At 37.8% G+C, this 27,555-nt stretch overlaps 1 protein-coding gene across 1 annotated transcript in view; it reads right to left on the minus strand.

The window, feature by feature from the left end:
- Positions 1-27,555, minus strand: part of THSD7A (thrombospondin type 1 domain containing 7A) — a 212,397-nt gene that overhangs the window by 15,749 nt on the left and 169,093 nt on the right. The window contains exons 12-19 of the mRNA XM_075214043.1: positions 24,616-24,810; positions 22,877-23,140; positions 20,822-21,000; positions 12,659-12,792; positions 10,143-10,296; positions 5,910-6,051; positions 3,913-4,028; positions 945-1,062 (exon numbers count right to left, since the gene is read on the minus strand). Of these exons, the coding sequence (XP_075070144.1) occupies positions 945-1,062; positions 3,913-4,028; positions 5,910-6,051; positions 10,143-10,296; positions 12,659-12,792; positions 20,822-21,000; positions 22,877-23,140; positions 24,616-24,810 (1,302 nt within the window). The remainder of the gene's footprint in view (positions 1-944; positions 1,063-3,912; positions 4,029-5,909; positions 6,052-10,142; positions 10,297-12,658; positions 12,793-20,821; positions 21,001-22,876; positions 23,141-24,615; positions 24,811-27,555) is intronic.

A 27,555-nucleotide genomic window follows, 5' to 3' on the forward strand; every position in this document is an offset into this window, starting at 1 on the left:
AACGACAAACAAAGGAATCAATTAAAAATTAAGCAACATGGCACCCCCTCAAGATTTAGACAGCCCCACTGACAAAAAGAACTGGGCAGATTTGCATCCCCCCCCCATCCCAGAGACTACAAGCCCTGTGCTAAAAAAGGTGGAGGTTTATGTCAATGAATAAACATTCTCTGAGTGCACAGCGCTATGGCGTGTGTCATAGCTATACAAATAATGGATAATTTAGCATTTTATAAAATTTGGTAGAAGTCTGTTCTCGCCAAACTCTGTTTCTATACATTCATTTCTTATTGAACAAATGTGCAAATGATATACACAGGTGCAGAGATCGGGCACCAAATATAATTGTATACACAATCAGTATAGGCTAATTACTGAAGTACTAAAGCTGATTAAAGACACACCACAGTTTTCAGGTGTAAACCCTGCAGCAATAAACACATTACTTATAAATAATGTATCTTTAGACATCCAAACCTCCGAAATAAGTTGAAAAAGATTTACAGATGGAGCACATTTATTTTGGACATGGTCTAAGGCCCCCTGATGTGAAAAGACAACCTGGGTCAAGTTGCACTAACCGTTCTGTATGATCGGCGCTCGATCAGGGTGTTTGTCTAAACTAAGCTTGCTCCATCCGAAATAATTTTTATTAATATTTTCTGTAAACATATGTGTGTCTATTGCTAAATAAAAATGTCTGTATTGTCTAACGTAGGGGCATGATATTTAAGCTGAATACACATGAAGCCATATTGTAGAATGAACTTCATTCTCCAGAATCACTAGGATCCAATCCCATCACTGAAGCATCGGGTAAATCTTTTGAAATGTTCAGAAATGTAGGTACTTGCCGTAAACTTGTACACAAAATAATTACCAGGTTTTTAGGATTTGTTTTACTGTTCCATCTTGACCAACTTTTGTAGGTATTAAAAACAAACCTGCAAGACCGCAATCTTTCGAGCACTCCGACCAAGGTGACCAGTCAGAGAGTTGGCAATTTATTGGACATTCCACGACACATGAGATGTTCATCTGCCATATCTTCTCCAATCCAAGCTAGAAGGAAATGGAAATTTCAGTCTACATTATCCAAGGTCATTTTCTTTGTGATTTGTAACTTACAAGGTTTCTTGAATATCCACATTTTTTTTACAATAGGCAGATTAAACGTCGGTTCCATTAAAATTACCAAAGGTCATTTACGAAAGGGCAAATGTACAGGGCGGGTGCGGTTTTGTGGGGTCACGCGCCTAATTGTTTACTATTTTTGCGCAAGGATTTGCAAGCCAAGATGGCAGCACCTGCAGCGTGAAAAAGTTTGCAACTTCTGATGGGGGGGGGAGCTGGGTGATAATGAGGTTCATCGCTGAGTGTATGCTAGGCGCACAAATGTGTTTACTTACACACCCACATTCGACAGTGAATGTTATTTTGTGGTACTTTATTATTAAAATGAGATGCAAGGACTGCAGAAGGTGAATTTGGGAGGGTTCCCTTTTTACAGTGGTAAGAAGCAAGAAAGCCTGAGGCGCGTTTCGCTAACTTTTTTGCCTTGAAAAAGCAAGTTTAGCGAAACGCGCTTTTGTGTTTCTCGCTTCATGCCAATGTCCTCATAAATTTATATAAGAGGTTTAATCAATCAATTAGTTGAATATAGTTAGCCTTAGAATGTGGTGGCTACTGTGGGAGAATTAGATACAATAGAAAGAAATATTGTACGCTCTATTGCCCGATATTCTGCAAAAAAATACAGACAAGATTAGTCAAATATACTAGACTCAATTGCATTAGAAGTCTAGATATAAAGTAAGAATAAGAGCTACTTCTCTCAACAGAATATTCAAGTAAAGAGATTATTAGAACAGATATCTCAGAAATAAATACATAATAAGCCCATATGTATGCCAACATACACAGAAAAGTACCGGCACAAAATTGATTACAAGGAAGAAATATAGGAGCTATATAATTCTGACTGTTTACAATATAAGAAGCTTAGAGAAAGAAACCTTCACATTCATTAAAATATATAAAGCTTGTAGCCTGTACACAGATAGCTACAAGGGAACAACATAATAGCTCAAGGAATGTGACTATTTGCAACATAATATAATAGGTTTTAGATAAAGAAACCTTCGCATTCTTTTAAATGCAAAGCCTGACTTCTAAATAAATAGCTGCAAACCAGAAAGATAGCAGCTTTTTGAATATGACTATTTGTAATATAACAGGTTCAGGTAAAGCAAGAAGCCTTTATATCCCTCCAAACATAAAACCATTAGCTTCTGCTAGTTTCAGAAGAGTAAAATAAGAAATATATTTATATAATTATTAGGGAGACAGAATGCAACAAAAAACAGGAATACAATCTCTTTAATACAATTCATACTGAAATACATTCACAATTTCCCTAACAATAAGAGGGAATTGTGAAATGAGAAAGGAATTAAAAGGCCACTACATGGAAGATATCTCATAAATATATCTCAATAAGAACTGTTATGGATTATACAAATTTTAAAGTGACATGTAGTGAGTTTTAACTCAGGATTTTGTATAAACACATTATACTGAGCATGATATAGTACAGTATAGTTTTTTGTTTCATCTCCAAGAGTATAATGACCAAGTAATTAAATATTAACTACAGGCTGTCAGTGCACCACTTGAATGGAGCTCTCTTCTCTCTAACTTTGATAACATGTCTAGCAGCTTTTGGTAGACCTTTCCATAGGAACTATTGAATCATCATCATCATTTATTTATATAGCGCCACTAGTTCCGCAGCGCTGTACAGAGAACTCATTCACATCAGTCCCTGCTCCATTGGAGCTTACAGTCTAAATTTCCTAACATACACACTCAGACAGAGGGGCATATTCAATTGTTGAATATCCACGCGGCGTTAAAACTATTACCATTATTACGGTAATAGTAAGCTGGATTTCAGCTCGCGGCTCAGGGAGCTGCGAGCTGAAATCCAGCGAGAAAACGACCATAATAATGGTATTTGCGCGCACTATTACCGCAATAACGGTATTAGTGCGCGCGCTGCGAGATTTTTGGCTATAACGCCAACAATTGATTATGCCCCAGAGAGACAGACTAGGGTCAATTTGATAGCAGCCAATTAACCTACTAGTATGTTTTTGGAGTGTGGGAGGAAACCTGAACACCAGGAGGAAACCCACGCAAACATGGAGAGAACATACAAACTCCACACAGATAAGGCCATGGTCAGGAATTGAACTCATGACCCCAGTGCTGTGAGGCAGAAGTGCTAACCACTTAGCCAACCTTGCTGGACAATAATAAAATTAAGACTGATTTCAAAAAAGGAACAAGAAACTCTAAAGTGAACAGCCTGAGTAATATCTTTTAGTGCGGTCGTTTATGTATCGCCTTGTTCAAAGATTGGGTAAAACATGTTTCTCTGAGTATTCCGGAGGATCATTGTTCCGGAAAGATTGTTTCTGGAGGCGCGAGAGGTACAGCTCTATGAATAATGCATATTTGGTGGATGATCTATTACTGATGTCTTTGTGGATTGGCCAAGTACAGCTATTACTGGAAGGTGGAGTTTCGGCAGTTGTCAGTGGCAGTCTAACATTAATGTAAGGGTGATTACACACTGAGGTCAATTCTCAAGGCTTGTGATCAGTGGGGGATTTTATGATTAGGGGGTTATAATTATGCAAATATAAAATCTGACAGCATGTGGTACTTCTCTTTCATGCAATAATTTAATTTTTTTCTGATTTTTGAAAATGACACATACTCATAATATTTATTGTGTGGCTAGTTTGTATATTCTTCCTTGGGAACCATTACCTGAAAGTCTCTCTGTCACTACTCATTGTTCTCCTGAGGCTGCTGAGATGTCCCAATTAACAGGATATCACTTACCTCCTCGCAGTCCTTCAAAGCTACAGATTTCACATCGCTGCGCACACAGTCCAACATCCTGGTCTTCATTCCGTTCCCACAAACAGCCTTCTCGCTTAGCTGACACGTGCTCCAATCTGGAGAACACAGGACAGAATGGTCAATGCTGGTGTGATTACGGTTCATCACAAAGAACAAGACACAGGACCATGGAGATATGTTGTCAATAACTTTTCCACGAATATATCCTTATATTGGAAAATATATGTCATTTTTATTTTATGTATTTGGTTATTACTCTACTACTCCTTCTTTATTATAGGTTACATCTTACAATGTCCGGTCAGCTTCCCAGGAAGATATTCAGGCAGATTCTGGGGCAACATTCTAAAGCAGCGAATTCGAGCAAATCACTAAATATAATGGAAGCTGCGCACAATTTTCAATTGAAACAATTAGGTAACTCTATTATTTTTTTATGCCACATAATAAAAGAGCATCTTAAAGGTGGTTTTTCCTTTAAAGGAATTATTTGACATATGTCTATCTTGTAAATATTTTAGTTGGAAGCTGTCTATATTCCAATGTGTTTTGTGGTTCATCACTTGGATGATTTATTCCTTTTTCTTTTTTAATTACTCTGTGCACATTCTAAATTAAAGAAACAATAGGTGGACATAGTAAAATTAACTAGCTGGTAAATCTTTAATACATGTAACTTTATTGACACAGCTTATTAAGAGCATTGCTGATATAATGCACAAGGGTCCTGCTGGTAGAATACACTGGGGCACTTCTGGTATAATGCACTGGGAAACAGCTGCTGAGTTAGTTATACCTCTCAACTTGTCAGAACCCAGCAGCAAGACAGGGGGAGTGGCCATGGCAAAATGGGGAATGTGGTCACATTACGATGGGAGGCCTGGTCACCCCCTCAGAGAGCTGCCTAGCACCCTAATGCACTAGCGTGACCATTACATACCTCCCTTCCCACAACATTCCCATCTGCAGCACAAACAAGTCTCTGGATGGGACAGAGACCGAAAATCGGGACTGTCCCACTGAAATCAGGAGAGTTGGGAGTTAGGGGGTTAGTGAACACGAGCACTGATTATATAATGCACTGAGCCACATCTGGTGGACCTAGAACACTCTGTAGCCAGTCAGTACATTAGAATGCTAACAGTTCCATAGTATGTTTTAGCTCATCCAACTCCTGCATGTCCAGGCATATTTCCGGTGAGAGGAGCTAAGCTTACATGTAGCCAATCAAAGCATCTAATTGTTAACAGCACATAGTGGAGATGTGGTAGTATAGATAATTAAATGTACACATCTGAAACTGGCAACGTCATCATCATCATCTATTTATATAGCACCACTAATTCCGCAGCGCTGTACAGAGAACTCAATCACATCAGTCCCTGCCCCATTGGAACTTACAATCTAAATCCCCTTACACACACACACACAGACCGAGAGAGACTAAGGGCAATTTATTAGCAGCCAATTAACCTACTAGTTTGTCTTTGGAACATGGGAGGAAACCCACGCAAACACGGGGAGAACATACAAACTCCACACAGATAAGGCCATGGTTGGGAATCGAACTCATGACCCCAGTACTGTGAGGCAGAAGTGCTAACCACTAAGCCACCATGCTGCCCTCGTTTTCTGAGCTTTCAGCTGTGTTAACCCAATCGTTATCACGGCATGCTGGTGAACTGTAATCTGGTCACCCTTGGGTCTACATAATCAAAACTTCAAGTAATACAGCCTTCCCAATCCTGCGCCCAGTTCCAGTCTTGCACATAGAAAAAGAAAAGAAGAACACGGATACCGCATCAACTCCCCCCAAGAGTGAGGGCACAGCGTCTGAAGGGAAAGGCGCGTAGCACCCACTAGGTGTTGGCCCTTCTTATTATGGTCATCCACAGACAACTTACACCACTGCCAAACTACATGAGCTTATTTGTCTCTGTTCCCTGTAGTCCATCTACAGTTCATTGTCTACGTACCTGTCACGTTGTATTCATAATGGTAGCAGTTCTTGTTCAGGACACATGGCTCGGTTTCGATGGCCACATGGCATGTCTTGCCTTCCTCTGCCTGTCGGATGGGTGTTGCTGATCGCTCACGAAAGCCGCTTCCATCACAAGGCTGCAAAGCAGAAATAAAACTAATATCTCTACAAATGACACTGTAAATATCTCAGTACAGAGCACATGGCTGAGCGAGGTAGATGTACGAGGGGTTTTTAATTAATGAGCGGGTTTCGTCTGAGTCGGCAAACAGATATCACACATTAGACAAGCAAATTAAGCCAACAACAATCTCAAACTCAAGCAGAGAATTCAAATACTAAACATGTCATTAAGATTCTGCGGCTTCATTTGCATAATAATGAAGATCTCCCAGACATAATCATGTTATTTAGCCAAATTTAGCAATTTAATTGTCATATTTAAAGTAGGCATATTATAGCTCTTTCCTCTATTCTTTATTGGCAATAAAGTATAAGGGTAAAAATATCACAATTCTTTATATAAAAAAAAATAAATCACCTTATATAATTTGTATACTGTAACTATTTATAAACATTGGAGGATATTTGAGAAACTCGGTGCAAGAGAAAAAAAAGTGATGTTACCTATAGCAACCAATCTAATATTTGCTGTTACTTTCTAAGCTCAGTTTCTTTTCGGTTGCTACGGGTTACAGCACCTTTTCTGCTGTGTACCAGATTTCACACAGCTTATAATGTTGTCTTAAAAATATTCTGTGTGTGCGTAAAATGCTCTGTGTGTGGTCTGCCCAAATATAATGCAATTCAGTGGGGGAGCAATTTTATTCAGCAGTTTGGATACTCGTGCAAAATGCTGCTGACAACATTTTATAAATCACTGCCATTAAAACGCTTGTGTGACATCCTCTCCATTTTGCTCATAGAAATAAATGAAAACAATTTGGAGGGATTAGACATTGTGTTTTAAAAGTGGAATCAAATCGTTCATGTGACACCGCCCTTAGGCTGAGTACACACTACAGTGTTTGCAGTCGATTATCGGGCCAGTAAAACGCTAAACGACTTTTTGGGCCGATATCGCATTAGTGTGTATGCTCCCACAATCATGTTTTATCGTACCAAAGCACATTGTATCGTTTCATTTGATTTTTAAACTGAATAAAAAATTTTGGTCAACGGTGAAAGAATGTCGTTCCAATTCTGCAGTGTGTATGCACTCAGGACCAGCAGTGTCCATAGATCTCTATGGAGTGTGCAGAGCCACTATCTCTTCAGCCGATGGTTATGACAGATGAAGAGCACAGATCTTAAGGTAAATTGTGTGTAAAACGTGTATAGTGTTTACACATGAATCGGCTGCTGATCGGGACTTTTTTTTTTATTGTCTGTCGTTGGTAAAATCGTTAAAGATGTCACATCGGGGGAAATTTTCTGTAGTATGTACCTGGCCTTAGAAGAGGTATACACTGGACCGTTTTCAATCAATAATCTAGAAAATCAGCCAACATTCGGGTTAGTGTGTATAGTGACACGATGTTCGAAAGTCGTTCCAAAGTGTTGATTGTCGGCTCAGTTGGTTGGTCGTACTGTTTAATATTTTCCGACCAACCACCAACCGATCACGTAGTGTGTATGCACTCATCTCACTATCTCCATAGAGTTTAAAGTCGTGTTCTTTTCAGCCGATGCTAGTGATGAATGTCCCGATGAATAAATGTAGAGTGCGCTGTAGAAGGAATAATTCAATTGTTTGTTCTGAGACAGAATGTTTCGTTTCAGAGTCACAGAAGCTAATGAGATTCGTTAGGACATGTGGATAGCTATTACAAGGCGGTTTTAATCAATGTGACAATAAAGAATGAATGCATATTGTGCTGTCATTCTCTGAAGACTAGAGGACCAGATGAAGGACCAGATGAAGAGCGCAGATCTGAAGGTAAATCGTGTCAGTGTGTATGTATGAATCGTAAGACTGATCAGACTTTCAGTCGTAGGTACAATCGTTTGAGATAACACGTCGGTTGGAAAATTCTTTAGTGTGTACCTAGATAGTCAAAGGCTGGACAGTCTTAAACTTAGGGTTGATAATGGATAAGATGTTTGAATCATAGATGAAACAGAATAAAAGCAAATGAACATTCAAATAAATTGTCTAGCTTTGTGCAGGGGGGTGGGAGGGGTATATTTTCATAAGAAACCCTAAGAATCAATATTAATAAAGGGACAAATCACTCATCTGAAATACTTTAAGTAGATCTTTTTTTACTAGTTTTCGTCCCTAGTTAATCATATGTCCCATATAAGCCGTAGGCTTGTCTGCTATCAATCCCACAGCACAACACTTACATACTAATGAGAGCTGATAGCACTGATCCATGCTGGACCTCGGACTGTAAGACTATGATTAGTATTCTAATGGACGGCTGTTGTCTGACACCTAGTTCATTTCAATATCTATACTATCAGGATAAATACACATTCAGTTATTGTGATGGGGTGTTTGCAGCTATGAAGCCTACTCAGCAAACTGTTACTGATCATTTTATTACTAAGAGGGTTTTGAGGCATTTCACGGCGGCTGGATTTCATTTTAATAATACGCTGAGCATTTTAGGGCTCATTAAGAGGTGGATGCATTTGTGCTTCGAACCTACGCAGGAAAAAGTGCACAAAACAAAAAAGCTTCTTTACGTTCATATGTTGAGTCAGAAACATCTAAAAAATGTTAGCAAGCTTAAAAAGTGTTATGCTTACACCCCAGGATAGCGCAGAGATGCAGCATAGCGTCACTTACCATATTTGTATTTAGTATTATAATGTACTGAAGTGTCATTGACATGATAGAATGCTGTTATTAATACGCACCATAGTAACATTTTCAATATAAAATGTTATTTGCAACAAACACAAATACAAATTATAAGTAGAAATTCCTATTATTTCCCCTTTAAAAGTGAAATGGTCGTCTTTCCTGCATTTGTCCAAATGGAAATGTCAACTAAGTAATGCGAATAGAATGCTGTGACTTCATATACTATAGCTGCAACGCTAATGACTTAAGTACTAACACCTGGAGGGGTCAAAACAGTCAATATTTAACTTATGTGCAAAACAGAAAACTAGTTTGCATCCCTTGCATTGTAACATGGTTTTGTCCAGGAGACTGAAAGAAGATACCTCTTCATTTAAGATCCTTAATGAATCAGGCCCCAGATCTCTACATAATAAAAAGTCTCCTGTTAACTTCTTAAAGTCTTTGAAGTGGTAGTGTGAAGAGATTAGATACATACCATCCATGTCTTACAGGGGTAATACCCCTCCAGCCCACCTAGTGGTTGCTTCCAGATGTAAAACAAGGGACTTGCCAATATCTATGGTAATCGACATCAGTCATCTCTGTCATATGGAAAACGTATGGTTGCAGGCAGTGGTTAAAGTGAAATTTAGAAATGGATATGGAAAATGTAAGTGACTGGAATGTGATAGTGTTACAATTAAGCAGGAGAAGTGGTGGTATGACATACCACCGTATACCCCCCACTTCTACAACTGTGAATGGAATGTGATAGTGTTACAATGTTACAATGAAGGCAGTAGGATAAGCAGCGGTATGACATACCACCGTGTACCAGCTCACTTCAACCACTGATAGCAGGTGATACAAAAGAATCCTTCAATTTTCAACCATATGGAATCCTTGGGTGACGTCCTCAGACTTTTATCAATAATCTCCTCTAATAATGTCCCCCTTCTCATACTATCTTCTCCTCCTTATATCTCATCTTCTCCCTTATCTCACTTTATTTATCTACTTTACGCTTATTTTTTGTGTGTACCTCCATATTGTACCGCTGTGTGAAGAATAAATCCATAGCAGATCACAACTTCAAGCAGTTTTAGTTGTTTTAAATTGAACTTATACATGATGCATCTGCTCTATGACCAATCTCTGGAGACAAAACCAACCTTCTACAGTCCTAGATCCCTATATGTATATGGGAGATGCCAACGTCCTCTAACAACCGTGAACCTCAAGACTATAATAGACCAATAGAAATATTGATAACCCAATAGCTGTACTAATCAATAAACTGTGATTACTCATATTTACTCATTGTCTCCACATAATGGAGGCAGCCATTTGTCAGCTTAGCCAATATTCATGGGAATGTAGCCTATCTAAACACTAGGAGCTAGTGACATCACTGAGGCACGAGGCACTTACCAAAGGACATTTGCTCCATGGACTCCATTCTGACATGACGCAGTCCTCGGGACATGGAAGTTTGCAGTTTCTGGCCCCAAGAGGCATTTCCTCTGGCTCACAGAGATAGTCTTCCACGACGTCCGCAGGGCCGTCCACCGTGTTCTGCATACATCTGACGGTGAGGCGTATAAATATAAACAAATGTTCTCATTCACATTTTAATGAGCATTATTATAGTGGCACCCACTCTATAGAATTCTCTCCTCTGGTCTACAAACTTTCAAGCGTTTTCTGAAAAACCACCTCTTCAGACAAGCTTATAATATTCCTCAACCACCCTCTTAACCTCACTACATTACCCTATTACCACCCTTTACACAATTTCACACAAGACTACTACCCCTTGACCAACATTTCTGTGTGATAGGATCATTTAGCTGTGAGTCACTTTTACCTTTGCAGTCTGGCTGGGCCGAAATGCAAAATGTAGACTTAACCTCATGTGTCAAACTCCCATTGTCCCATAGATTGTAAGCTTGTGAGCAGGGCCTTCTCACCTCTTTGTCCGTTTTACCCAGTTTGTTGATTAGTTTACTATGTTTGTGCCCAATTGTAAAGCGCTACGGAATATGTTGGCGCTATATAAATAAATGATGATGATGATGGCATGTCTTCCGCGAAGGGGTGTGAACGGAAATACCAGTCACAAGTTGCAATAAAGAGGTTGAGGCTTGTGATTGGCCCTCCCACTCGAACTTCCTCTCAGTGACCATTTAAAGATGATAAATTTGGTGGTTCAGCATTACAGAACCAGGGAAAAAACAACTGCATGTAGCAGATACTGGATGAGGGGCGCATTAGGAAATTTGTAGTATTACCACTTTAATACAACATTGAACATGGCTTGTTTAATTTGTATAATGTTAACTCACTAAACTGCAGAAAATCACATTATTCCAACAGCCTCTTAACAGACACATATTGAAATATTTTGTAAATTATTTTCTTATATCAACTGTAAGTGCTTTTTTGGGTTTATGTCAACTCCATATTTTCTGAGCACTTACAGCTCTAAAGAGAACTGTTCTCTTGGATACATTATATCACAGGGACAGAGTTCACATATTGTAATTTAGTGGTCCAGCTTCTGCATCTTGCTGTTGGCTTTAAATTGCAAATATAGACTTTGAAACCACTGGACATAGTGGTTTTAACAAAACCAGTAAGGTTTGACAACCTGGCACTGGTTTCAAAAAATGTTGGGTTTTCAAACTTAAATATTTAAGAAGTGACACCAGAGCCGTTCATATCCGACATCCATCCTGATGATGTCACAGCGCTATTTTAAGGTTGATGTCTTGTGTCCATGCATGAATGCATTAAGGACATTGAAAGTCTATTGTAAGATATTCATTTATCACTCACTCTATTGGGGGAATTCAATTGACCGCAAGATATTTTTTTAACACAGCGTTAAGTCAGTTTTTTTTTATTATTTTCGAGCAGGTTTACTTTACCCGCAATTCAATTCCATTTTTAACGCTCATTTTTTTTTCATGAAACGGTCCTACCGCGCTCCGGTACAAGGCCTGTTGAAAGAATAGGGTGGTTGAGAGCCAGCCACGTTAAAAGCTATTCAATTGTTTTTTTAACGCGGCGCGTTAAACAGGCCAATATGCTGTTTTATCTCGCACCTCTTTGGGGTGTGATAAAAATAAAAAAAACTATGAAAACTATTTGAAATCATGTAATTATGAAAAAAAAAAAGAGATAAAATATATATATATATATATATATATATATATATATATATATATATATATATATATATATATCTATCAGTAATGCATAACAAGTTGATTTTCTTGTGAAAAAATAATTAAAAAACGGCAAAACAAAAAAATTAATAAAAAAATCACTAATTAAATATATTTATGTATGTTTTGGTACAAATATGTATATACTAATGTGTTTTGACATGGTATAGTATATTCTATAGTAAAAAATTGTGAAATAAAAAATATGCTAATAAAAGTACTGTATTGTAGATATTATCAAATAAATAGGTTGTGTAATGCAATCTAATGTATGCCAATCCTTTTTTTTATGTTATACTTGACCGCGTTAAAACTCCCCTTCACTCCCCTAAAAACTCGCAAACACCAATGATTGACGCACGGGGGCAGTGGTCCCTCTTTTGACTCTGCGTTAACTGAAAACGGTCGCTATAGCAGTTAAAAACCCACGTGTGATTTTTTTTTTTACGCTGCAAAAAAAACAAACTTCGCGGTAAATTGAATACCCCCCAAAATCTCAGCTGAGTCATCTGGAACTGATGGAGTTAAGCTACTCTGTGTAGGAATTGTCCGTTGTGAAGGGTTACACTAAACAGCAGATTCTCAAAAGAATCCTTCAGAGAGATGTTCAAATTAGATTAACTCTGATTTCCAAGGAAACATCACCCTGTCCACAGAAAACAAGCATCAATATTTCTTATCCTCTTGAACATTCGATAAATGGTACTGAGCACTCACCTCACTTTTTTCGTCTGGACCCCTTCCCCACAGTTCTGTTTAAGGTCAACATTATTGACTTTACATATGCTCCACGGTTCCGTGATCCAGACGTACTGATTGCAATCACTGTGACACGGGACCACTTCATACACCTGCAACACAAGTTACAGCATAAACTATAATGTATAGGTTACCCAAAGCACTCTAAGCAGGATTGAAATTGATTTATTTATGCATACGTCTATAAGTGCTGGAAGATGGGACGGCAATCACCTGATTACATTACCTCCCCTACAGTTCTAAAATAACAGTCTTTTGCGCTGCAGGTAAAAGCATTTTGCCGTCTGCCAGCTGATTTCATATTGTAATAGGATCTGCAAATAGCATTTGCAATCTCTCAGGCACTTCAAGTACTAGTATATCAAATTATTACTTTGTATTTTGCACAGTAAATATTTATGAGGTCAGCCTTAAAATGTACTATGCACAATTACAGAACAGTGCCAATATGTATCTTAAGACGATGCAAAATAGGAAACGTTCGGCAGCCCATAGCAATCAAAAGAATAAGGGGCCTATTTCAGAACATGCAGCAATAATGGAGGTTTTCTATCTCCGCTTATCGGAGAGATAAGAAAAAAAACCTGTTATTGCCGCAAGTCTGAGAGGACAGGTGCATGCGTCACCCAAACTATCTCTTTTAAATATCCAAATAAAAAAATTGGGGGAATGGGTGGCAAATCCAACCTGTTAGACCAGTGGTCAGGGAACAGGGATAAATTAACCCAAATGGGGTAAAAATGAAATTCCTGGGGGTAATGCTGCCGATTCACATGCTGTCAGTTGGATTGTAAACCCCTTTAAATGTGAAATTGCTGTTGTACCAGAAGAGCCTCAGGGGTTGGCAGAGGCACTTCTTGATCTTCGATGTAATAATGAAGCACATATTGCATTTGAAAACAAAGCAGATCTGTCATATTTTTGGATGTCAACAGCTGCAAAGGCATCAGAATTGCACATGAGGAGGCAGTCAAAAAGTTGCTGCCTTTTGCAACAACCTACCTTTGCCAACAAGGATTTTCCACTCTAACGAACATAAAAACAGAGCAAAGAAATCGATTGGACGCTAAAGACTCTATCCAAATTGCTCTGACATCAAAATGCCCCAATATTGATGCTCTCGTATCAAAATTGAAGCAACATCATTTCTCCAAAACCTAAAGTTTTAAAGTTGAAGCTTTCAAAGAAATTTTGAATAGATTCAATAAAATTTTGAATTCCAATAATTAATAATATATGATTTCCTTCAAGGGGGTAACGTCGGCGTATCTAAATATATTTGGGGGTAACAGGTAAAAATGTTCCCTGACCCCTGTGTTAGACATTAGTATTCATCCTCTAACTTCTTTTGATTGATCAGAGAAGTATGAAGTCCACTGCCCCAGAGGGCACATTATTCATTAATAGTATTAATAGTATTTATTTTTACCTAGTTCATACAAAAGTATAGCCTATGTATTTTTGGAAATCGTTGCCATGATATTAGAATACAGTTTTGCCATTGGGAAATGGGAGACCTCTTGCACACAGGTATTAATTAAATGTGTTTCTCCTCCATTCCGGAACTCCTGGTGCAGTGGATGTAGTTGTCTTTCCAAAGTGGACGAAAGAACGGGCGAGAGAGTATGTTTTAATTTCCCCCGTCACTCCTCCGATTTCTGCCTGGCAAAGACAGCCGTGTATACAGGTCCAGTATCTCTACATTGAGAGAATTGATCTATATGAGCTTCTGTCTGTCCTCTGTTCATCATCAAAAATGGAGCGCAGGAAAAACATAGTTAAATAATGCCCATTTGCAGAGAGCCATGGTCTGAAGTCAGCAGGAGCCAGTCTTCAGATGCAAAACAGTCAGTTCCAGCAAGTCTATCAGTGTCCTTGTTTTACACTTGGTGCATTTAACTACTGAGCCACCCATTATCTCTGTAATTCTTCTCCCCTCTCCCTACCTGCGTTATATTTTTTTCTACATTAGCTCTCGTTATTATTAAGTGGGACTGAAGTCACTAGAGAAATATATTCTTTGTCCGAGTAGGGATTAACTGGGCTGTAATTCAGCATTTTAAAAGTACAGTTTAGCAAGACAAGCAATACTTTGAAATGTGATCGGCATTGCTGATTTGGGGTTGTGCTTTCCCATGGTGAATAAATATGTGATTCAGTAATGTCATCAGTAAAATACATTGCTTATTGTATAGGAGCTCTTACCTGAGCCTGTGGCACATACGGAATCCAATGGAAAAATATGGAAATAAACAGAAGGGAAAAAGGTTATATAAAATAATTAACATTATTATAGTCACATAATTACAATTAAATAAAAATTTGACAGTCAAACAAAACAACATCCCATTGAACATAAAGAGAAAACATTATGACTGCGTAACAATCTACACTCGGCGGCAGTAGCTTATACAGCCAGAATACTCTTAGGTATGTTCAGACTCACAATGCTCTCTCAGCATGGGCTGTAGGAAATTGTATAAGCAATTTGGAAAAAGAGAATGTGGCAAATTGTGTTGTAGTATCACAAACAATTTCTTCGTATAAAATGGAACCATTATTCTTATCTTCTTTTTATAAAGATTGCTCCAATTTGATGGGTCCACCATAAATTGAATTCTCATATATATATATATATATATATATATATATATATATATATTCTATTTCATTCTGATGGGAGGCTATTCCACTTATCCACTACCCTTTCTGTGAAGTAGTTTTTCCTCACATTTCCTCTGAACCTACTTCCCCCCCCCAGTGTCAGTACATGTCCTCGTGTTCTAATACTTCTCTTCCTCCCAGTGTCAGTACATGTCCTCGTGTTCTAATACTTCTCTTCCCCCCAGTGTCAGTACATGTCCTCGTGTTCTAATACTTCTCTTCCCCCCAGTGTCAGTACATGTCCTCGTGTTCTAATACTTCTCTTCCCCTCAGTGTCAGTACATGTCCTCGTGTTCTAATACTTCTCTTCCCCCCAGTGTCAGTACATGTCCTCGTGTTCTAATACTTCTCTTCCCCTCAGTGTCAGTACATGTCCTCGTGTTCTAATACTTCTCTTCCCCCCAGTGTCAGTGCATGTCCTCGTGTTCTAATACTTCTCTTCCCCCCAGTGTCAGTACATGTCCTCGTGTTCTAATACTTCTCTTCCCCCCAGTGTCAGTGCATGTCCTCGTGTTCTAATACTTCTCTTCCCCCCCAGTGTCAGTACATGTCCTCGTGTTCTAATACTTCTCTTCCTTTGTAGAATGTTTCCCTCCTGTACCTTGTTATAACCCTTGATATATTTAAAAGTTTCTATCATGTTCTCGACAACCAAATGTGTATAAATATCAGCTTTGGCTTCAACGAAGTCCGGGCTCACAGTTATAAATGGCATAGGAACATATAGTGCTTGGTTTAAGACTAGTTTGAGTCCAGCCCTGGGCATCTGATTGCTGTATACAATCAGTAGACCTATGTATGTTAATGAAGAAACTGGGCTTCTGCTTTGTGGTTGCCACATTAACCTGGTGACTTCTTGTCTGTCAGGGTAGAAGAGAGTTGGTTCATTGATCCACTAGGGCCTTTATATTAATAGATTTCTGATAATAGTGATCTACTGCTAGCTGGCAAGTCACTTAGCATTAAATCACCATTACAAGTGATAAATATTTGGTGGGGAGACAGTGATCAAGTTCCCCTCATCCTGACATTCCCCGATTGTCTGAAGCCCAAATTCTGTATTCATTTACACTTCCGCAGCAAAAATATTTGTATTTATATTTTTCTGCCATCCCAAGATCTGCTACCTCAGTCTGTCTCATAATAAGCACTGCGGTAGTTTAATAAGGATCATGAACATCGGAGATAATTAGTTTTTGAAGGTGTTAAGTTCGAATGCTGTGTTGCCGTAAGACATTCTATAAGCCAATGTGCAACTTAATTAGCTAAAAAGGTTTTATGGTGATGAAGAGAGAAAGATGCCTGCAGCCAGACACCGAATTACATTCAGGTAGAGTAACGGAAATGCGCATACGGGAAATTGAGATTTTCTTAAGTAGAAAAGCTTTAAATGTCAATAAAAAGAGAAAAGAAAAATATCATAACGATCACAGTAATAGGTGGGGAAGATGACACATTATTAATGCAACGACGATCTAAGAAACATTTTGTGGGGCAGAGATGGCTGCAAAATGGACGCAATTTATCCTTAATAAAGCTGGGTTTAAATATTGCTTATTTACACTCAAATGCTGAACCACGCTTAAGATCTGCGCCGCTCAGCGCCAGTAGCTTATACAGCCAGAGCACATCACAGACACATCCCACTTGCGGCCATGTTTTTAGCCATTTGTGTTATGTGCAGCAGACGCGTTCACTATTAGGCATCAATAAATCTTAAACATCCCTAATACAGCTGAAATAACTGACCGTCTTGTGTGCAACATAAAAAAAGTCTGCTTACACACGCACACCAAAAACATAATATATGAAATAGCGACGAAGGAAAGCACCAGAAAGACGAAGTCACCTGCGACGAAACATGTGGAAGAAGTAGACCCTGAATGTCAGGGAGACTCCCTGTAATAGGGGTGATCTCCCTCACTCCCTGAAGAGTCTGGCATTCTCCCTGATGCTGAGCCAGTACAAGACGTGGTTGGCTTCGCCATCTGTGGCATGATAAAACAGATCAGAAATTGTGTCCTATGTCCATGTATTGATGCCTATGGAGGTGGCCATTTTCATGGAGACCAAGATTTAATCAAAGGCGGACAGGTAAGACAACATGACTTCAGTAATGGAGACAGAAATGTAAAAGACACTTCAGTCTCTAGAGATTCATTAGCTGCTTTTCTTTAACGCATAGTTGCCTACTCTCCCAAAATGTCCGGGAGACTCTCGCATTTCTGGGAGACCTCCCGGACTCTTGGGAGAGCAGGGCAACCTCCCAGTTCTCGCCCCCGCAAAAGATAAGTGGCGGGGCTTAATGACGTAAATATTGCATTCTCTTATCCCTGCCTGCTGTAATTGGCCAAATTTGTGACAATCTTTCAGGGGGCGGGAACAAAATGACGCTATTCGCCAAGCCCCGCCCCGCACGTCCACCTCCCCCGGGATCTCTCTGAAGCCAACGAGCAAAAGTTGGCAAGTATTGGTTACAGTTAATGTAAAATCATCTGCTAGGTGGTTGATAGAGCAGTGCTGTGATGTATGTAAGAAATCTAACATAAAGTGCTATTCTGAACCGAACACGGAGCAATTAGACCGCTGTACGCTAATACATAGAGCCCTTGTTCTCTAAATCCTTGCAATAAACTCTCCTCTATCTGCCGGTCCATAATGGCAGGTACTGTGCATTAAAGCCTCTGAGTTGAAACTCTGTGATATTAAGGTTTCACATCTCACAAAAATGTAAAATATCAATTGCGGCCGGAGAGTAATAAAAGCAGATAAAGAAAAAATAATTTCTTGCTCTTCTCATAACACGTTTAAATGAATTATATGTATATACTAACATAGTAACAATATATTTTGCAGCACTATGCTTTTAATTTTAAAATAACAAAGAAGGTACAAACTAGCACAAATTCACATTATCCGATTGAAACATCCTCTAGAGGGCAGTAGAGACATACACAGAAGGAAGCCACTTAGGGTTCAGATGATGAAAGAAAATATGATGCTATATCCTGTCTTATATTACAAGTTAGTCATTTTGACCAATTGTCTCCAACGTATTGTAATAAAGTAGAGTGGTTTTACAGAACAGAAGGTGACGGTTCCAAGAAAATGGAAATGCTGCCTCCGGGCTGGTTCACAGTATTCCCAGAATGAGCCGTGCCATATCTGCACTCTGCTGCCGGCTAATCAATATTGCTAATCAATAATAATAATAATCATCATAATACAGGGATGCTCTCGTGTGTATCGGGACCGACAGATCTCTGCAGTGAACGAATGGGAACGGCATTAGGGTCAGAAGAGATTTGATTTACTAGTGTCACATTTATTGAGTTTATATTAATGCACAATCAAACTACATATTTTTACATCGCCCGTTATCGCTGCAATACAGGGACTGAGACGTTTCAAGCCGCCGGAACAGCTATAAGATGCTTTTATGGGAAGATGGTTTAATAGGTGTGTGAATGACTAACTATGATGGTCGTGCTGCATTGCATAATATGAAACATATTCTGTTATGTATTCTGGGTGCGTATCCCCCTCTCCACAATGTAAGAACAGGGTTAGTATAGGATCCAGTAATGGACTGGGTGTAATTTGTAAGGCCAATCATTAAATCCAATTATAACTGCTTTATTATAGTCAGAGTTTGTCAGTACAGAACATTTGGCAGCCTAAGTCCTCCTCAAACCTCATTATTCTTCCCAGTAAATTAAATTAAGAGACATAAATGTGATAAGTCTGTGCCCCTAACCATCATCATCATCATCATCATCACTATTTATATAGTGCCAACAAAATTCCGCTGCACTTTACAGAGAACTTTTGTCATTCATATCAGTCCCTGCCCCATTGGAGCTTAGAGTCTAAATTCCCTAACATACACACACAGACTAGGGTCAATTTGATAGCAGCCAATTAACCTACTGGTGTGTTTTTGGAATGTGGGAAGAACTCGTAGCCACGCAAACACGGGGAGAACATACAAACTCCACACAGATAAAGCCATGATCGGGAATCAAACTAATGACCCCAGAAGAAGTGCTCACCACTGTGCCACCATGCTGTCCATTACCCCAGCTCTGGTGTATTCAATATACTATAGGTCCAGGGTGGTGGCCAACCCCCATGATTACTTCATCTCTGGTAAATAACATAATTGTACAACTTATGCTCCTTATTTTTTTTAGAGTGTTTCTCATATCGGTTTTTCAAATTGGATCTAAAGTTGGAACAACAAACAGCTCAAACCATGAATGCCAACTTCAACACAATAATAGTTACTGTTTGAATTAAAAAAAGGTATCAAACATTACAAAATGTAACCATTTTAGCTTGAATAATCAAGGATTTATAGTTATTTTAAAATGTTCTTAACCTCAAATGCGAAACGCATAAGTAAACCCTCAAACAATGCATATTTTGAACCGCAAGATTCAATCATCATCGATTGTGAATTGTTTCAGGAACATGTTTGAAACCCTCGGACTGGTGAAATCTATTGAAATTCCAACCGGTTCAAAAGAGGGAGGATATAATATGATCAATATTATAACTTAAACTAGACAACCCGCTTTACAGTACTGACGACATTGTGAAAAAAATTGCTTACCTGTTATCAAGGTTTTTATTAAGTATCTTATAAATGTGTGGATGTTATTAACAGTTACTTTATATAAACCAAGTTGCAATAAATAATAACAGTTAATAATTGTGATCTGTGTCTCCGTCAAAGATGAAGAGTGCATTCAATTTAAACGTGCCTTTCATAGGCTTACAGCGCTGTAATCAGGATGAAATTCATTGCATTAAATGACGTCCTCCAAATAACACTTCAAACAATTGTCACCCAGCCTGTGTACTTGGTTGTACATAGATGCACATGCAAGGAAATAGCATCTATATGAAGTTATGTTCATATATCCAGCATTTATTTGTTACAAAGAAAAAAATTATTTTACCTTTAACAAAACAAATTTCTGTAGTTTTAAAAATGATGATCTTTAATTATTATATGATTTATAATACGTTATGTTGTATGTATATATATATATATATATATATATATAACATAATGTATTATAAATCATATATTAATTAAAGATCATCATTTTTAACATTTATATATATTTATATAGAAAGATAGATAGATAGATAGATAGATAGATAGATAGATAGATAGGACGTAGCAAAGATATCGCATCAAATGGTTATTTTGTTGTTGACCCCAAGACTCTAGTTATTATTTAATTATCTCGTTTGAGAATAAATTGGGGGTATCTGGTGGAAATTAAAGAATGTAGTGTCGCCACTAGCAATTAGACGTTTGCTTTTGTTGTCTGATCTGGAGTATAAAAATTACAGAATCATTGTTTTCATAAACTAGCAACATTATTATTTTCCTATAAATATTCCCCTGATGTCTAACAGACAAGGATATGAACGACATGTTACCTGATTTACATGGTCCAGCTTTGGACAAGGCCGTCCCCCGTTGTAAGGCTTCTCACGGAGCCATTTGGATCGAACTTTGACTCCACTTCCACAGGACTTGCTACATCGTGACCAGTTGGACCATTCGCTAAGTTTACAATCGGAGGGGCAAGGAATAATACACGCTTCTTCTATGTAACCTGATAAAAGAGTAAAGTCAAAGTATAAATATAATATAATTAATGCAGTGATACCCCTAAACTTCACTCATAGATTATACAGAGATAACTCTGTTACCAGTCAGCACGATGGCTTAGTGGTTAGCACTTCTGCCTCACAGCACTGGGGTCATGAGTTCAATTCCCGACCATGGCCTTATCTGTGTGGAGTTTGTATGTTCTCCCCGTGTTTGCGTGGGTTTCCTCCGGGTGCTCCGGTTTCCTCCCACATTCCAAAAAAAAACTATTCTCTGCTTCTTTCCAATACAACAAACTGTGAGTAGCTGGCTACATGTGAATACAGCACATATACCATTCACCTTCAGAATTTTTTGCATAGCAATTTTTTATTCCTCTTTTTATTATTAAGATTCATACTGTGCACATTTATATTCGATTTGCCCAATTATCAACCAATACTGGACATATATATATATATATATATATATATATATATATATATATATATATATATATATATATATATATGTATATATATATATATTCTTTATTTATTTATTTTTTATGTATTATTATTTTTGTCTGTATGGTACATCATTTATATTTTATGTGTTATGTACTCCGGAGTCTGATGTGTTTATATTGTTTATTTAATTAAATAATCTTTTTTGTATGAAAATGCGACTTAGTACAATTATTTATCTGTTATAATAATATTTCTAGCGCAGACACATTTTCCTTTTTCAAAAACATACTAGTAGGTTAATTGACTGCTATCAAATTGACCCTAGTGTCTCTCCATGTCTGTGTGTATGTGTGTTAGGATATTTAGACTGTAAGCTCCAATGGGGCAGGGACTGATGTGAATGAGTTCTCTGTACAACGCTGCGGAATTAGTGGCGCTATATAAATAAATGTCGATGATGATATATTGCATAGAGATAATACTTTACTTTTGAAAATGATTATGTAATGTAGAGACCAAGGAGATAAACCTTTAGTGTTATTAACATTTTCACCTTAGTTGTGATTGACCATTTTCCGACCCGTAGGACCTTTACTAATTCCGATAGACAGTTCCATACTTTAAATTCTCTGGGCAACGGGGCCCAGTGTTCTGTCTGTTGGAAAATGTTGAAACGCAGAAAAAAGTAGCTTTGAAGCTAAATATACCGAAACGTCTATGACTTTTACACATCACTGAATTTAAATTAAGGAAGTTTACCGAAACTCGAACGCCTGTGAAATAAAGTTCTAGTGAGGCGATTATCATCTCAGTACAAAAGATATAAATATAATGGATTCTATTGGGAATCTTACAATAAGATACAATTACTTATCTGTTTTAAACACTAGATCTAGATACACACTGCTGTATTCATATCTCAGTCGCTGGAAATATTATAATCTTTGTGGCAGAAAGTAATATATCAAACAGAAATCAGGGGCCGCTATCTCCCCATGTAATCCAATAAGACATTTTATTACTTGTTTCAGACATTAAATTATACTGGGAGCATGCATAATTAATTGGGATTACATCTTGTTTTATCTTCCTACGTAAGGGCACGAGCATTCCGCTTACTTGAAGTTAATCAGCAATACAAATCATTATATAAAATTAATTTTCAGTAACCGTGGATTTGAGGATTCAACGCAGATTCAGTCTCTCTGGCTTATTACGCATTCATTTCTAGATTAATTTCATTAAATGTTTTTTTTATCTGAAAAATACTAAGCATTTTATGTCTGTGGATGCTGTGTGCGGATTTGTTTCAGCGGCTTTGCTAATGTATTTCAGAAGCTTACCCACGAAAAATGGTTATTTTAAGGTAATTACAGCGACAATGACATAACGCATTAGACATGTTCTACAAACCACGAAAAGAAGACTCACCATGACTGTTGCATCTGGACGTTTCCACTAGCCGGTTGTTTTGGTCGTAACAGGCCATGGATTGGTAACGATATCCTTGTCCGCACTCCTTGATGTCTCCTTGTACCTTCATTCCCAGTAGAACCTCCACTTTCCCTTCCGGTAGAATACAGTCTGACCAGTTCCCCACCGGCTGGGCGTTGTATTTATCGCACGGACAGAATTGCGTCTCGATCACCGGGTACAACTGGGAATTCTTGCATTTGTCTTTCTTTTTGCTTTTTCCTATATTTATAGAAAACATATCGTAAACAATAAAATATTCTTATAAAGAGATCAAAACACACAAACAATTTAAATACAATAGCTATATAACATACATAAATGTACACAAAAAGTCATCTAGAAATGTATCATGAAGTTCATGCCCAAACTTCTGGTCGCTGGTGGCAATATTTTCTGGGAAGTACAACTGGCATAAAATGCCAAAATTATAGACATTCATCACGGGCTGGCTGGGCCGTTCCCATAGTGGGCTAACTTGGCTGGGTCACCGGACCACCTTCATTTTATTTCTTTAAAATGTTCCTAATAAGCTGCTGAGCCGAATCTTACCCCCAGGGCTAAAATTTGCCAGTTGGCCCCTGTTCGTTGGCCATGTTTACAGCCATTTAGCTATACAGTTAATTGGGCCAGTCTTACCATCTGGTCCTGAGGCATCCGTATAATAAACAACCTCAGGCGCTAAGTGACATATACAATTATAACAGTTAGAAGAAAATGTATGTTTATATATCATACACCTGGAGCGTCTGTCTATTAGGTACCGCAAACACCTTAAACATTTCTTTCCTCTAACGTAATGGTAAGCCAGGTCACCCTGTTGGAAAGCCACTGTGTTTAATATTGTGAGATGACAAGCAGAATGGACATACAAGCGTTTGTAATTTTTTTAAAGACAGCAGAGAGAGGGAAATTGTTTTCGCGAGTATCAAGGTCTGTGAATATCATTGTGTCACATTTTGGAATCAGTTCACAAAGGTTAAACTGAAAAAAACTTTTAGAATTCAGAACAAAATTGTCTTTTAAAATGTTTTTTTTATCGTTTCATTGCTTTTTGTTGAAATCAAAATTGTTTCTTAAAATGTAGATTTTGAACAAAGGTACATTATAATCCACTTTTTGTTTGAAACATTAATAAAAGATTTGTGAATTGAATTGCCCATAAAAAAAATCCAGCTTGTAAACCATTGGACTTTTTGCTTATATCTAGCGGGCTGACTTTTCTGCGTTGCGATAGGCTGAGTAAATGACCTGCCGCCACTAATATTCAGGGAGTCTTCTAACCAGCGAGGACCTCTATGAATCCACAGGAGTGAGCAGTAGTTACATCAGAATTAAGATTAATCAGCTCTGCTGTTCTGTTCGTTTGCCGCCAATTGTGTTTTTATGGCTGCGTAAGAAAGTTGTATAGATTTCCTACAATGGGGGACCATTTATAAAAACATTCACACACAACACCCTGTGCAAAATATGATTAGAAAATAATGAATGGGCAAAAATGTCCTACAGAGAACTGCAGCGAGTGTCATTGTACTTTGTTTTTGTCCTGGTCTGACCTGGTATTGTGCAATCACTAGTTTATTTGTCACTTAATGATCACAGATAGGCCCCGCTGTTTTTAAGTTGACCATACTTGCGAAGAATCTCACTCCCAAGGTTCATAAATGCCCCTAACGACCTTGTTTTCATAAACATACCGAGAAGAGATCGTTTTCTGGTCCTCACTGCCCCACAGTCTCCGTTACACGGTGAAAACTTGGACCAGCTGGTAAACTGGCAGTCATCCTGGCACAGTATCTGGCACTGCTGGGTTAAAGCTGGCAACGGACCGGCATGCTTGAGACAATCTGTGATGTCCGCTTGTACGCCATCTTGCCTGCGACATGTGATGGCTAAAAGCAAGGGGGAGGAAATGCAGTCATTTAAAGTGTATAGTGGATGTATTAGTAGAATTATAATATAATCTTATGCACTAAGCACCAAAGAGATCAGTTGTTAACCGTCAGTAAATTTACTGACAGTAAACACATCCTACTGACAGGATAAAGTCACACATAGCTTGTACCACACCAGTAACTTGGACCTGACTAAGGTTTTTAATCTCTTAATATTCCTCCTAATTTCATTTTTATATACATTTTATACAGCTCAGTTTCTATCAGTGTGGCAGGTCCAGCGGTACGAGTCTCAAACACCATTCCCAAAATCATATTTAAAAATTATTTTTACCTTTCTAAATGGTTTTCCAATTGAACTACAACTTACTTTAGACACTTGGGGCTAGATAAACGGCGGGTTTGAAAAAGTGGATATGTTGCCTATAGCAACCAATCAGGTCCTCTCTGTCATTTATTTAGTACATTCTACAAAATGACAGCTAGAATCTGATTGGTTGCTACAGGCAACATCTCCACTTTTTCAAACCCGCAGTTTAGTAAATCTAGCCCTTAAACTGCTATGTTACCTCAACACCAGTATATTTATATAAACAAATAATATAAAGATGTATTTTGGTGACCAACAGAGTCGGGGATTACAAATTTGGAGGTGTGGCCTCAGTATAATGCAGGCATGGGGGATCAGGAGATTGGCTGACCAGATGAAAGGCATTGCTAATCCAGACTAATTAGAATTACCACACAACTTTTTGTAGAAAATTATATTTTTATGTAAAGGCGTTATGTACGTTTTAAATAGTTGACATGTCTTAAAGGAGGATTCAGTCTAAAAAAAATTAAAAAAATCAGCCCATGCTTTTGCGGTTATAAATTTATCGTTACCTGAATGCAATGCGCTCTTAGGTCTGGTATGTTTTGGAGTTTTTGTGCTAAAAAACAGTAAGGCATAAAAAAGCTGATATGGTGAGCAGAGAATCTCCTTGTATTACTGTTTGGCTCAAATTCCAATTGAATTTTATCGCTTGATTTCACCAGTTGGAACGCCCTGAAAATGTTCGTGGGAGAAATGTCAATAGACCCGGATTCGAACTGTGGATTCAAAATTTGCGGCTGATGTTCGCTATTCATAGTTCCCAGTTGAAGTTTACGGTACTCAGTAAAATGATTTTGTATTTTTTAAAGCACTATTTAAATAATATGGATAAAAAAGTATTTTTGCACTTTTAAAAAAACAAACTGCAAACACTACTGTGGTCTAGGTTAGTTGTTCCAGGTTTGCAATAAAAAAACGACAAATATTTCTAATTAATCTTGAACATGTTCGAGCCACATACTAACCAGCTGAAACGAGTACAAACAAGCTTGATCAATGTTGAACAGGCTCCGTCATGGTTAAGTTGGGTCCAACGTGACTTTTTCAATTTTTTTTTACTAATTCTAAATTTCTAGAAACTCTGTCAAATTTTCTAATTTTCAAGCAGATTGGTTGAACCGTTTCAAGTATCGAAACGCAGACGATTTGATCCTCACTATTTCTAAATCTACTTCTATTCTATCCAAAGAATTGTGACCAATCAACACCAGTCATATAATCATTTAGCAGATCTACACATTGGCTTAAAAATAAATTCCTCAACAATTTTCAAATGTGGCAATTTCTGTCAAAGCATAACGAAGGGAGCAAAGTGGGCAGATGGGGTTATTTTGTAATTAATTTTAACATGTTTGTCCACTTTTTAATCAACATTTACAAGCAGCCTTCTTTTATTCATTACAATTAGTCCGCTAGCGTTACATGTGTTACACAATGTTCCTGATTGAGGAGACAAGTAAACGAGATTGCACACTGTAATCTTTATAATATAATGGGTTGTAGATTGTAATAGGACTTTAGTAATTATGTTTATGTCACATAATTATTCTGGTAATACCTTGTTTCAGTATATGGATTTTTTCATTACAAAATGTTTAAGAACTCCTAGCACTAAATGGGGATTAAATAACCGTCATTTAATTACATTATATTTAAGCAAAGGCAGGCGAATTTACTGACACAAATATTCAACCACATCCCTTAGCACAGACCATTTATATTAAATTGCACGTATAAATGAAGTGTCAGTAAGCATTAAAAGGATTGCATATATTCTCCTCCAAAGAGAAATTTAAAAGATGCAGCATTTAGTGCTGAACTCTGCAGCTTTTTGTACCCAATCGAAATCTGATCAAAGTTCACTGGTTCAATGGCCACTAACATGTTCGCGGTACAACCAATAATAGACCCCGATTTGAATTTGTGGTTTGAATTTTGCAGCTCTCGTTTGCTGACTGCAGTTCCCATTCACGGATCCTAGTTTGTATTCGCTTATTGCTTTCAACATTCACCATTTCCGTTTGAGGTTTGTCATTTCTGTTCAGAGTGTGCTATTCACGGTTGGCTTTAACGTTTGTGTAAATACCATTTTAATAGTTTTATTTTAATTAATAAATATATTTTTAATTGATAAAAGTTTTAAAACATATTTTTAAACTGTGTTCTGAACACTTCTATGTTCAAAGTTTGAGCAGGCTCGAAACCTGTTTGACTTTCTCCAATTTAGGTTGTTGTTTTTTTTACTCGATCTAAAATGCGAGAAAAATACGGCAATTTTTTTAACTTTAGAACAGATCAGTCAAACCAGTTTATGAATCGATCTATAGCCTGTTCCAGCGTCTTTAGTTCTGAACTACGGCCGTCAA

The sequence above is a fragment of the Mixophyes fleayi genome, chromosome 5 (genome assembly GCF_038048845.1).
Source record: "Mixophyes fleayi isolate aMixFle1 chromosome 5, aMixFle1.hap1, whole genome shotgun sequence".
In the NCBI taxonomy this organism is placed as follows: domain Eukaryota; kingdom Metazoa; phylum Chordata; class Amphibia; order Anura; family Limnodynastidae; genus Mixophyes; species Mixophyes fleayi.